This window comes from Ipomoea triloba, chromosome 14 (genome assembly GCF_003576645.1).
Source record: "Ipomoea triloba cultivar NCNSP0323 chromosome 14, ASM357664v1".
NCBI lineage: Eukaryota > Viridiplantae > Streptophyta > Magnoliopsida > Solanales > Convolvulaceae > Ipomoea > Ipomoea triloba.
In genome coordinates, this window is record NC_044929.1 from 483,349 (window position 1) to 497,705 (window position 14,357).

At 33.7% G+C, this 14,357-nt stretch overlaps 2 protein-coding genes across 2 annotated transcripts; both read left to right on the forward strand.

Moving 5' to 3' along the window:
- Positions 1-6,599: 6,599 nt before the first annotated feature.
- Positions 6,600-7,286, forward strand: LOC116003517. Its single transcript, XM_031243409.1, has 2 exons — positions 6,600-6,802; positions 7,039-7,286. Exons 1-2 carry the CDS (start codon positions 6,600-6,602, stop codon positions 7,232-7,234), a joined length of 399 nt encoding a protein of 132 aa, XP_031099269.1. The 3' UTR covers positions 7,235-7,286.
- A 2,110-nt stretch (positions 7,287-9,396) lies between these two features.
- LOC116003551 (plant UBX domain-containing protein 2) lies at positions 9,397-12,966 on the forward strand. The gene is made up of 3 exons (XM_031243445.1): positions 9,397-10,570; positions 11,653-11,931; positions 12,462-12,966. The coding sequence occupies exons 1-3, from the start codon at positions 9,656-9,658 to the stop codon at positions 12,714-12,716; spliced, it is 1,449 nt and encodes a 482-aa protein (XP_031099305.1). The 5' UTR covers positions 9,397-9,655; the 3' UTR covers positions 12,717-12,966.
- The last annotated feature ends 1,391 nt before the right edge of the window (positions 12,967-14,357 follow it).

A 14,357-nucleotide genomic window follows, 5' to 3' on the forward strand; every position in this document is an offset into this window, starting at 1 on the left:
CTTGCTATTTCTTATTGATTTGTGTATACATACTTTAAAGTTTGTCAATCTATTTGCAGCTAAAGATGGCCTCTACCTTCACTTTAGGGCATGACACTTTTTTTTTCTTTTCTAAAATGTGCATAGTTTACCATCCCCTTTCCCTTTTGATGTCTTCTGATCTGATATGAATAATATAGCTTATTCCAAAGAATGGTTTAGTGAAGATAGGTGAGAGAATTGACTAGAATATGTTTGAGTAAACATAATTTATGTATGCTAGCAGGTGGTTTAATTTGTAGTAACATATTATAAAGAGGTTTTATGATTTGCTCCGCATCGATTTATTTCTAGTTCGGATTGTATAGTGACACTTAAACTTAACGGGTTCTGCTGTATTTTTCTTCAAAGTATGACTATTGAAAAACACGGGGTGAGTATATATATATATATATATACACTTAATTAGGTGATAACGTGTGGACAAATCCAAACCATTTATCTAATAGATCTAACGATTGAAAATAAACAAAATTTTGTAATATTTATGAAAGTGACCCCATTTTAAAATTTTGTAATCCCAACATGCATCCATATATCTCTTTCTCGATCTCTAAACGAAGAACGAATAATGTGAACATAATAACCTCCAATTGATTCAGCCTAATAATGTCTCTATACTTCGACCAATCATCACCTATAATACCTACACTATCTTTATCCCTAGTGACATTGATCATTGGGAAATTGGTAGAACTATTCAAAGAAGGAATGAAATTATTATTAAAAGATGGGACAACAATCTCAGAACATTTTTACCATTATCATGCTAGGCTATAGTCTATTTAGAGCTACCATCCTTCCGAAATATATTTTTTTCAGCTCTGGACTAGTATTTTGTAATGAACTCTTCAATAATTGGGATCAAGTATCAAGACAAGTGCAAACTATATATAAGATCATACCCATAGTTTGACAACGACACATTAGTTAATTAGTTAAAATATAATATGATTATTGAATAATATATGAGGGTAATGATACTATATAAAAGAAGATAGCAACATATTATAAAGTTTTAGTAACTTTGATATGATGAGTTGAGGTGAGGATGCTCATAAGAATATTTTGCCTTTCCCTTTTCATATTCAACTACTCCATTTTTTATTTTATTTTTTTGCCCTAGCTAAAACTTTAAGAGTTAAATTTATAAATTAGTTACATTAACTTGCAAAATATTATGGTTGGTAGATTGGGCACTGCAAAAGTGTAAATATGAAGGAGAGATTAGTTTATGCATGTGATAGTACTATATGTAACCTCTTTAGCAGAGAGTTGTTGGATGTTCAAGACTGACCCAAAGGCAAACAACTAAAAAAAGAAATATATTCAAAGTTTGACCAAGAGGAAAGAATAATAACTTCAATAACAAATAATCATAGATGTCCCAAGTTTTGTACTTGGATACCCAAAACAATGATTTGAGTCTATATAACCTTTATATAACGTAAAAAGAAAATGTTGAAAGAATAGCATAAAATAGCATATATAGGAAGTGTTTATTTTGTAGTACCGAATTCACTATGATGACCTAATTAGACTCGAGAGTGGACCCTACATATATTTGTATCGCAAAATAACCACTTAAAATATCATTTTTGCTAAAAAATTTTAACATATGTATGTAATTTGTTATAAAATAAAACAATAATAACATACATTATTCCACACATGTAATCTATGAAGTGAGATTTATATTTAAGAATTTGTACCCTAAATTATTGACTACATTTAAAAATAAATTTGAGTTTTTTTTAATGGTATATAGAATATTCAAATTAAAGGGCAATGTTAACTTGTTAAGGATATAATCTCAAGAATATTGGAATGATTATTGAATCCATGTATGTATTGTATTGGGAGCTAAATCTATCTAATATATTCCAGCTTCTTCTTATGAAAAAGAAAGAAATAAAAATTGTGTAGAATCTTAACTTTTTCATTATTCTATACTTTCGTACATTGAATTAAATTAAATAATAGTGCATATGGTACAATAGTAACAATTTTATTTTAAGGATATTCCTTTGCAATCATGCTGCTTAAAGCTAAACCCTCATTTTAAAAATGAATTTGTTGGTGATGATAAGATTCTTGGTTTAATTAATGGGATTAGAGAAAAGGGTTTTGTATATTCCATAACAAAGCATAAAGCATTAGATATCATGATATCATTAATTAGGTCATTACCTTATAAAAGAGGGACATGATAAAGCTAGATGATAGCATGGGCTAATGAAAAATATATAATTGAGATGATTCATTCAACTTTTTGTTGTCAGTGTGCTTTGTCTACAGTCCATTGCATACAAATTAGTGAGAGGGAACAATATTAACCCTATCGTGATTTAGACTACTTAAAAAGTAAATTGTTATGTAATTATGAGATCAGAGATAAGTAATAGTTAAATACTGTGAGTATGATCCGAGACTCCTTTTCAATATAAAAGAATAGCCAAACTAACCCCATTCGCGCGGCTAGTCAATCTCAGAGATCCTAGGGAGGTGCTGCCAGAGTTATCTTAGGGTTTAATGGCAACTATAATCTATATAAAGAAGAAGAGAAGATGGGCTCTGATTACGATTGAAAGAAGAAATATGAAAATTACAAGTTTACTTTCACATTAACTGCTGGTGGATGGAAACCTAAATGGAGGACTACATTGAGCAAAGTCGTAAAAGTTTAGGGCTAAATTAAAGTATGTCACAATGGGCGAATATGACTAAATCGTGAAATTCACTATAGTTAAGGACTATTTTGCTTATAAACCAACGTTTTAATATATAGGGTATCTTGTGAGGTTGTCTCAGGGCCAAAGATTTAAAATGGGTTTAGAAATTAATTCATTCCAACCATCTTGACCACAACATCTAGGCATCCAGTTATATATGGACAATTATTAGTGTTGTCTGGATTATAACAAAAAGTACATTTTTAATATATTAAACATATATTATTTGTGTACTGAATGTACATTATACTCAAATAATGTACTTTCCTTGAATATAATGTACATTTTTAGTATACTAAAAATACATTTTTAGTGTATTGAATATACATTATTTGATTGTATGCTCCACACAACCAGTCATTATACAGTGGACCATGGTCAAAAAATGTCGTCGTTTCATTAAGTAAAAGAAACAGATGTTGTAAGTCTTAACGGAGCTCTGTAAAGGATACTACAGTTCATCTCAAAAGATACTGCCTCACATTTGTTTTTACATTATCAAATGAAACTGTAGTTATATCGAAATGAAACTGTAGTTGTGTTGAAAGGAAACTGCAGTGTATATAAAATGAAATTGAATAACAGTTTCACATATTTGAGTGTATATTGTTCAATGAAATTGTAGTTATATCGAAATGATATTGTAGTTGTGTTGAAAGAAAATTGCAATGTATTATAAAAGAAACAATAGTTTTGTTGAAAGGAAACTATATAAAAGTTTCACATATTTGAGTGTACAATGCTGAATGAAACTGTAGTTATATTGAAAATAAACTGTAGTTGTGTGTTGAAAGGAAACTACAGTGTATATAAAATAAAAAACGACGCGGAACGAAACTCTTTCAGCTATTTATTTTCATTAATCAAAACGACGTCATTTTGATGTATGGATCACAATTTATTATGGGTCGTGGTTCACAATAAAAATTTGAGCCACGCAACTGTGTGGATCATAATGATTGGATGGTGTGGTGATGGACTAGTTTGTATATGGGATTAGTTCAATCATTATTGCATGGACCATGGTCCACACAGCTGTGTGGACCAAAAATAAAAATTACATTATTTTTGTACTGAAGGTACATTATTTTTGTATTGTAGGTACATTATTTTAGAGTACATTACTTTTGTACTGTAGGTACATTATTTCATAATATCTATCAAATAATGTACCTACAGTACAAAAATAATGTACCTTCAGTACAAAAATAATGTACTTTTTATTTTTGGTCCATGCAATAATTTGCCGGATTGGTTGAGGTATTATCACTTTATTCTATTTGGGCCAAAATGACTTCGCTTGTATTATAATTATAATTGGGCTAATATTTCAAAATGGGCGGGTCTACTTTAATGGCTTGTCTTTGTGGCAAATTATACCATGCACCACGGTGCACATAGCAATGTGCACTACGTACCTAAACGACGTCGTTTTGAGCATTGTAAACTAATCATCTGTTTTTTTGGAAATCACGTTTCTCGTTTCGCCCGGTCTCTGTATTTATGTTAATATTCTGTGTATTCCAGGCAATCATTCTGTGTATTCTAGGCAACCGTTATGTGTATTCATGTTAGTAACACATGTTATGATGTGTTTGTGCATTCGAATGTTTAGGATGATGAGTTCTGTGTATTCTGTGTATTTTGTGTCAATATTCTGTGTATTCATGTTATTAACACAGGTTGTGATGTGTTTGTGCATTCGAATGTTAGGAGGATGAGTTATGTGTATTTTGTGTCAATATTCTGTGTATTCTGGGTAAACATTCTGTGTATTATAGGCAAACGTTCTGTGTATTCTATATAATGATTATGTGTATTATAGATAATGAATTCCCTGGAGTCATTCGCGTCCACTAACATCTGTGTATTTTATGTCATTATTCTGTGTATTCTGGGCAAACATTCTGTGTATTCTAGGCAAACGTTATGTGTATTATAGATAATGATTATGAGTATCTATACTATTAATAAAAACAATATCCTCAGTTTTAACTTCCTGCCCAAAACAGACCTATAATATTATGGTTTGCGTAATATTGTAAAATATGGTAATACAATTCCTATCCCTAATACAATTGTAAATTAAAATAGAATTCCTAATAAAATATATATTCTTCCCTACGTTCATATTCGTAATATAATTCTAGACTAGAATTACTAATGGTAATAATTCAGTATATATATTTCCCTGCAATGCAATCTATACTAGTCTATACTATTAATAAAAACAATATCCTCACTTTTAACTTCCCGCCCAAAATAGACCTATAATATTTTGGTGTGCGTAATATTGTAAAATATGGTAATACAATTCCTATCACTAATACAATTGTAAATTAAAATAGAATTTCTAATAAAATATATTCTTCCCTACGTTCCTATTCGTAATACAATTCTAGACTAGAATTACTAATGGTAATAATTCAGTATATATATTTCTCTGCAATGCAATCTATACTATTAATAAAAACAATATCCTCACTTTTAACTTCCCGCCCAAAACAGATCTATAATATTATGGTTTGCGTAATATTATAAGTAGTGGTGCAAACCACTTCTCAAACCAATGTGGGACAAAAGTTACTTGAAATGTTTTTCTCTATATTTTTATAACTCAAATGGGTCAACTTTGAGAACCAATTTCTCATTCACCCATTCAGTTTTGAGTGTACAATATATCAATCTTTTCGTCTAACTACGAAGAACACGAATCCACTTTGACCCGACCCAAATCGAAAGTGGACCCACATATATTTGTACTACAATATTGCCAGTAAAATGCCATTTTATGCTAATTTTTTTCCAACGGTTATTTGTCCAGAAAATATCAACGTGTTGAAGGAAGAAGATGATATATAGTGAAGGGCAATATCATCTTCACTATATATAATCTTCTTCCTTCAACACAATGCTCTACGGTCAACCAACAATTACTCAACTGATTATCCCATTACTCCCATGTAAATTTTTCTCTAATATAGTTATACTTACTGAATATCAAAATATAAGTGTACCTCAAGATCTTGCAATAACTAACCGACAAGTAATTAAATTAATGAATATGATGCAATAATGTAAATTATCTACCTATTGCATTTATACACTTATTTTAGAACACTGAATTTTTGTGATATTTATTGTATGCAAGGAAGACTCATACTATAATTGCATTTATACACTTATTCATACTCATATTCGATGTTATAATTTATATAATTGTATATCGATTCAAATATTTCTTAAAATATTATAACAAATTCATTCCGTGCAACGCACGGGTGAAAATACTAGTTATAGATAATGAATTCTCTGGAGTCATTCGCGTCCGCGTCCACTAACACCAAAATGACGTCGTTTTACATATGTGGTGCACATTGCTATGTGCACCGTGGTGCAGGGTATAACGATTGTGTCTTTGTAGTATGTATGGGTTATTATTTTATTTTTTAAATATTAGTTTTATTGGGAAAAATGATCTTAACTTAAATTTGAACTTACAGCCTGGTTTGTGAAAAGAATCGAGAAAGAATTGAATTTAAATTTTATAAAGAAAAAGATGATATTGCAACATATGACAAAGTTATAGTTTCCATGAAAAGCTGCCACCTGTAACATTTGTAGCAAAACGTGTGCATGAACATGTCATCTAATTGCCACTTGTCAACTTCTCCCATCTGCTGACTCATCACCAAATCCATTCCGATCCTCTTTGCCTTCCTATAACACTGCTCGCTGTCAGAATATTGCACAATATCCTGAGAAAAACAATAACCAAAATTGAAAATAAAAATAAAAATAAATAAATAATCAAAAACACTGTATTGCATGGCGTTAGAGTGGGTGGTTGTGGGCGCGGCGGCCGGCGCAGAGGCGGTGATGGTCATTCTACTCACCCTTCCGGTAGGGAATCCTCTCCGGAAGGGTCTAATCTCCGGCAGCCGGAGCCTCCTTAAGCCCTTCCTCTCCGTCGTCCCCTTCTGCCTCTTCTTGATCCTCGACATCTACTGGAAACACGATGCTCGCCCTCGGTACTGATTTAATTTATTTATTATTTATTATCTGTCTCGTGTCTGCTGTTAAGGTTGTTACAACATCAGTTTCAGACTTTCAGTACACTTATGTTCTGTAATTTTATACCTCAATTATTTTACATGTGTAACTCGACTCAGCACATAATTCTGATTCGTGTCCGTTGTTAAGGTTGTTATAACATCAGTTTCAGTAAACGTCTATTTTGTAACTTTATATCTCAATTATTTTATAGGTGCAAGTTGACGGGGGAGGCGTGCACCGCGGCGGAGCTTTTGCGGTACCAGAAGGCGGTGGTGAAGAGCCAGCGGAATGGGCTGCTGGTGGGCGCCGCCTTGGTGTTCTACTGGCTGCTCTACTCCGTCACGCACATGGTGGCGCGGATGGAGAAGCTGAGTGAGCGAGTTGAGAAGCTCGAAAACCAGGAATGAGTTGACCCGGTCGAGTCCAGATGTTTTGAGAATTCTATTCGATCCATTAATATTATCTATCACCAAACGCTACGTTGTTGACTTGACTTATGTTGAGAATTCAATGCAATTAAAATTACCAAACTTTATGTTGTTGACTTTGATGAAATTGTGTAGATTAATTTTGATCGGTTTCTACAAACCCAAACAATGATGAAATTGTGACAATGATGACATCTTTAAGTCTATTCGGATTTTTAACTTTTTATTAAAAAATAAAATTAACAAAAAATACTCATTTTGAATGAAGAAAAATGAAAAAAAAAAATATAAAACGTCAAATAACTACTCAACTCAAACTTAACGCATCTTAAGCACAGAAGTCACACGCTCAGCTTTAGTTTGACGCACCTTAAGTAAAAAATCACGCAATTTAATTAAGTATTAAATCGACACCTTAAGAACATAAACTATGCACCTTAACTTCAACAATACGAAAAATGACTAAATTGTCACAGCGTGTTTTTAAAAATTTTCTTCAATCTGGACCCTTGATTTTGATTAGATCAAGGACTGAGATTAAACCTCATTTTTTACCTGAAGCCTATTATCGCACATGATCCTTTATATATATATATATATATATATATATATATATATATATATATATATATATAGATAACGATAAATACGATTATACCATAAAATTCTAGTTTTATTAAGGATCTTTGGAACTAGATACAAAGGCTAATCGGACCGATCTAGCGCGCTATGACATCGAGTCAAAGTCTATACCTCGAGAGATCGGGCAGTGGGCTTTTAGACCTCTGAAGTTTAGCTACTGATTTGAGTAATAGCCAAAAAGTTCCTATCTCTTCAATAAATGCAGTATTTATAGGTAAGGGAAAAAGACAAGTTCCGTGCCCTCAGCATGGCGAACATGTGGAGGATATGCAAAGGCCCAATGCCAAGCGGAATCAGCGCCTCACACATGGCGAGTCTGGTTAGGCTACAAGTCTTACTCTTACCGAGCTCTGAAGCTTGATAACGGATGAGGACTTGGCTAATGCATACCAAAAGGGTCGATAAGGTCAGAGGTGCCTTTAGCCCTTTATAGACCTCCCAACCCAAGCAAAGTGGTCGGACTGGGTCAGGTTCTGCCAAGGACTACAAGAGGCCAATGACCCGACCATTCATACGGATGATGCCTTTCCGGGAAATAGTCTCAATCGGTGATCATATGAGAACTACCCTCCCATGAGTTCAAAAGAGCCAATCTAGTGCATTAAAAAAAATAAATGTATGGATGAGATCAATTTGAGAGTCCAAAATTTGCATGTACATAAGGGACATGTACTATATGCAATTAGAAGTTTTAAAATTCGTGTGTGCATATTATAATATCCACACAACAGTTGCCCCTATGCACACGTAAATTCTATTAATAGTATTATCTACCACCAAACACTATGTTATTGACTTACCTTGAGAATTCAATGCAATTAAAATCGCTAAACGTTACGTACGTTGTTGAGTTGATGAAATTGTGGAGATCAATTTTGATTTCTCGAAACCCAAATAATGACATCTTGGAGTCGACTATTTGGATTTTTGAACTTTTTATTAAAAAATAAAATTAACAATTTTGATTAAGAACAATGGAAAATAAAAAGTCAAATAAGTACTAATAGTGTAATTTCGTCATCTAATTAAAAAAAATTCTAATGTGTTAGTTAGGAGTAATATTATTTCTACTCTTATTTTATACTCTATTTTTTATTCTTAATGAGGTGTCTTATAATGATTATTTAAATTAATGAGTTATCATTCTTATAATTTAGTACCCAAAAAGAAATAAAAATTATGTGCCACACTCTCTTTTCTACCTAAAGATCTATTTAGTAATTCAAAAAATATTTTTAGAAAAACAAATATTTTTCATTTAGTGTATTTTTCTTTTAAAAGTCATAGACTGGAAAATTCTCGAATGTTTAAACTAATATAGTAATATTGTCACAAAATTTACAAAATATTATTACAGCCTAAATGTAGACTTAACCAGAATATTACAGGTTGATGACAGATGCCACGTGGGGCCCAAATACAATCGTGCTGAATTGGCATGATCCCATTGGGTCTGACAGCCCATAACGCGCCATTTTTACACCCTCCACTCCAGATTTCTTGCAACAAAATTTCTTACAATTCTTAAAATTTTGCTTCTTCTCAGTTCTAAAATGGCCAAAACCCTACCATTTTCCTTGCTTTCTTAGTCCACTTTCTTTGTTCTTTTCCCTTCCTTTTTGTTTATACAGATTCGAATTCGTTTTCTCAGAAAATCAGGCACTTTTACTCATACCCACCACCTAAAAGATCAGAAATTTCATTGATTTTTTCTTTGGCTTGAAGCAAGACTTGATTTTGATCATTTGTGTTCACGAAATGGATGATGTGAAGGATAAATTCAAAGGGTTCATTAAGAAAGTGAACAATCAGATTTCTTCTTCTTCTTCTTCCTCGGGCAAATTCAAGGGTCAAGGCAGAGTTTTGGGCTCATCTTCGTCGGGACCCACCCCCAATTCCATTTCGAGTTATTCAAATCCGAGGCCGAATCAACCTACGAATTCTAAACCTGCGGTTCAGCAGTCGAGTAATTCGGAGCAAAGAGCTGAGAAAAAGCCCGAAATTCGGGTTGAATCGGAGGAAAAAATCCAGGGAAAATCTGAAATTCGTGCTGATCAGGAGGCGAAGGTTGAAGCGAGGAGTGGATTTGATCCTTATGGTTCGTTGATTACGTCTGGTAAGAGAAACCCTAATGGTTATGAGCTGAATGTGATCGAATGCCCTGTATGTGGAAGAGGGTACGGGTCCGAGGAAGAGGTGTCTGCTCATGTGGAGAGCTGTTTGAGCTCCGGAGTGAGCAATGTGAATGTTTCCAATGATTCCGAGATAAGCGAAAAGGGAATTGAGGTGAAAACTGAATTGGAAGCTTGTGTTTCCACTTATCTTTCTGGGAAGCCCTCAGAAGGGTCTCTCGAAATCGTGCTTAAGCTGCTGAGGAATATCGTGAAGGAACCCGGGAATGCAAAGTTTAGGAAAGTTAGGATGGGGAATCCGAAGATAAAGGAGGCGATTGCCGATGTGGCTGGAGGTGTGGAGCTGTTGGAGTTTGTGGGGTTTGGATTGAAAGATGAAGGTGGGGAAATGTGGGCTGCAATGGATGCTCCTTCTGAAGAAGGAATCGGTTTGATTAAGAAGGCGGTTTCGTTGCTCGAGCCCCAAAAAGTCGAGAACTTTCAGTCGAAAGCTCCTGCTAAGGCAGAAGAACCAGCTGAACCGAAGAAGATAGATAGACAGGTATGCCTGTTCTTGTGTGCATTGGTAACAAAGTTAATTCTTTTTTATGCTCCTGCATTTTACTGCCATAATTAGTACTCTGGAATCTTGATGTTAGAAGATTATAATCAAAGATAAATGCTTTTGAATAAATGGTTGTGAGTAGAATTGCTTCAAAGATTTGCATGCTGCTGTGATGAACAATATATTGATAGACCATGTAATTTTTCATGTTGTGGTGATGAACAATGGCTGTGAGTAGAGTTGCTTCGTATTGATAGACCATGTATTAATTACTAAAGCACTAGGTTACAACTGTATCTGTCATTCTTGTTCTGGAAATATAATATGTCCACCTATCTATTTTCTCTCCCGTGAATTAGTAATTATGAAATTTCTATGTTAAGAGGTGGCTTAGGAAATGACAAAGTATAAATTTCTTTGAAATATATTAAGTGCTTCATTGCGTTATTTATTTGAAATTAGAAAGACTGTTTGCTTTTGTTCAATATTTCACTTTATGTATTTAGTTGTATATTTAACGGACAAGATTATATTAGATGGACAATTGTTTGTTAGTATACTCATTTGATAAGAAACTGTAGACATTCTATGATTTGTTACTATGTATAGTATCTTTTGGCTTCATTTTGAGGCATGGTTGGAACTCTTGTTCTTTTCTTTTATGTTTTCTTGCCCATGACGTGAGCACATAACATAACCACTTTTCGTTGTCATTATCCAACCACGACTACCAATTTATGCTCTATTGATGACCTCATGACCAGCCTCAGAACCAGTGAAACATTGTTTTTCAATTCCCTTTTCTTCTCTTACTCCCTTGTTCGTAGTTTTCCTAGTTTGCCCCCTACTAAACTCCAAAACGAGGGTATGTTTCTCATTCTCCAAACATAGCCAGCACTGGGTACCGATTAGTCATTCTGCAGTTCCCTTGGACACAACATTAGATTGATCACTGAAATATTCATCCCAAGATACCCTATTAGCACCTATGATGGATTGTTCTTGTCCAACAGTTTTTATTTTTAGATTATTATCATTGACTTTGTATTTTGATAGCTCAATTTTCTTTAATCCACTAGGTTAGGGTGTTCTTTGCTGTGCCCGAAAGTGTAGCGGCTAAAATTGAGCTGCCCGATTCTTTTTTCAACCTGTCACGTGAGGAGTTGAGAAGAGAGGCAGAAATGAGGAGGAAAAAGCTCGAAGAATCCCAACTTTTGATTCCTAAATCATACAAGGAAAAGTTGGCAAAAGCTACAAAAAAGAAGTATACAAAAACTGTCATCCGTATTCAATTTCCAGATGGAGTGGTACTTCAAGGAGTGTTTTTGCCATCGGAGCCAACTAGTTCCCTTTATGAGGTTAGTTCTTTTAGATCAATCTCGTCAATATGCAAAACATACCTTCTTTCTGGTTATTCAACATAGAAATCGTGTTATTATGATCGATGTGTGAATATTCATTTCTTTAATGATGCTCTTGAATAACTGTACAAGGAATGAAAATGACCGAAATCCACATTACAAATTACCTTTCCTAAATTTTCCCTGTGTTTCTTGTTATAGACTTATAGGATACATGCCATTTTCGTTTGAAATAAATGCGTTAGGGAGGCTGCTTTCCCTTCTTTACAGATAGGAACATTACATTCATTGATTACGACATTACGTATAAATTGGCTGACCTTACCCGAGTCAATGTGATGAAATCACATCCATTTGATACAAGATCTAGTGAAAGTAAATTGCCCGATCCATACATATATGCATCTATATATAGGATTTTTTTTTTTTGAACACTACTGACTCTGTTACAATGTAGTATCTGATCATCCGTATATAGGATTTTATTGAATTGACTTCAATGCTTTGCGATATTCTTTCCTACACAGTTTGTGAGCTCTGCATTGAAGGAACAAAGCTTGGAGTTTGAACTTCTGCATCCCGTGCTGATTAAACGCCGTGTAATACCATGTTTCCCTGCAGCGGGAGAGAAAGCCCGAACACTCGAGGAGGAGGATTTGGTTCCCGCTGCCCTGATAAAGTGCAAGCCTATCGAGACTGATTCTGTTGTCTTCACGGGTCTCTCCAACGAACTGCTTGTGATCAGTGAACCCCTCGTGAGTGAAAATGCAGTGGCGCCGTAGTGAGTCGATCAAAACTCGATTGAAAAACCGGGTTTTATTGAAGAAGCTATAGAGTTTATTACAAAAAGTACTGAGTGGTTGAAAGGTATATGATCTGATGACATGAGGATGGCAATCCCTTTATGAACTTTTATAGTTGACTTTTCATACTTTTTCCTTCTTTCATAAGTTGTTTCAACCATAGATCAAATGTACAGTTTAATTGCTTGATGCCTCCTTTTGGAATCAAAGTGAAACTTTTACTAAATCATCCTATTTTTTGTTGTATGAATTTACTTTCCACTTATCACCTAGCACTCTAACAGTGTTGTAAAATTCCCGCCTAGGCATCTATTAATCGACGCTTAGGAGTTAGGCGTCGGTTGGTTGCCTAATGTATCATATCACCATAATTGGTGGTCAAGGTGGCCGGCCGATTAGGCTGTCTAAGCATCGCCTAGGTTGCTTAGGCGTTTACCGACTAGACTGACAAGGCACCGATTAGGCCGCCTAGTCGGCCGATTAGCTATTGTTCTTTTTTAATGGGTTATTTCACTCAAAATAACGTCTTTTTGAATGATATAATCCTAAATTGTTCAAATTCGAGATTTTTTAGGTTAATATTTAATATTTTAACATTAATTATTAAAGTATTAAATAGTTTATAAGTATTAATCTTAAAAAAATTTAAACATATTTTTAAAAAATAAAAAATAAAATAAAATAAAATAATACACGAAACATGTGATACCGATTAATCGCCGCCTATGCGCCCTAGGTGCTAGGCCCTCCGGGGGCCTATCGTGTTTGTTACACGTTTCGAGTCATGCTTAAGGATTTTCATGCTTAAAAACAGGACAAAAACAATACGTCTCTATTACTGAACCAACATACACACATATATATACAGAGAGTTAAATGTATGAACTCTTTCAGGTTCATTTACATATATTTGTTAAAAGAAAGTAAAAATTTATTTGAGAAAATCAAGAAGACTAATGGCACTTTCCTTTAAGTTGGTGGCCATTATCTTTCTCTTATCTGCACTGCTTTCTTCTGCTGCTGGTATTTTTATTTTTTTTTCATTTTACAAAGTTCTTGATTAATGATTTTATTTTATTTCAGTGATTTACATTATATTCAAAAGTGTTTCATATATATATATATATATATATATATACACATACATACAGATGTTGTGGGCTTAAAAGTTGAAGGGTCGGTATGCCCTCCGCCATCAGTACAGAGCACCAGGTTCCTGGGACAATGTGAGGACGAGGCTAAATGCGGCGAGGCGTGCAAGAAGCAGGGCAAAACTACAGGCCTATGTTCAAAGCATGTATGTTGTTGCAAATAAGTGCTAATTAAGTCATTAATAATAAGCATATAAAGCTTGTGAAATTGTATCATTTCGATCTTCACAGAATAATATTTATCGTAAAAATAAAATAATAGATTTCTCAACTAACCAAACATTCGAATACAATCCTTTATGTAATTTTACGATCAATTCAATCTGAACAATAAAATATTATTTGTATTCTATTTCTTTTCTATTACATTATAGCCATATTTATATTCTTTGTATTTATCAAAATATAATTTCGTTTTACCTCTTATTTCAAAACCATTAATCATCCCAAATCCACAGTTAGTATTAGT

Bases quoted from the DNA above. Each gene is read 5' to 3' on its own strand.
- LOC116003517 (XM_031243409.1), top strand. From the start codon at position 6,600: ATGGCGTTAGAGTGGGTGGTTGTGGGCGCGGCGGCCGGCGCAGAGGCG. The intron at 6,803-7,038 runs GTACTGATTTAA...ATTATTTTATAG, and splicing joins AAACACGATGCTCGCCCTCG to GTGCAAGTTGACGGGGGAGG.
- LOC116003551 (XM_031243445.1), top strand. From the start codon at position 9,656: ATGGATGATGTGAAGGATAAATTCAAAGGGTTCATTAAGAAAGTGAAC. The intron at 10,571-11,652 runs GTATGCCTGTTC...TTAATCCACTAG, and splicing joins CGAAGAAGATAGATAGACAG to GTTAGGGTGTTCTTTGCTGT. The intron at 11,932-12,461 runs GTTAGTTCTTTT...TTTCCTACACAG, and splicing joins CAACTAGTTCCCTTTATGAG to TTTGTGAGCTCTGCATTGAA.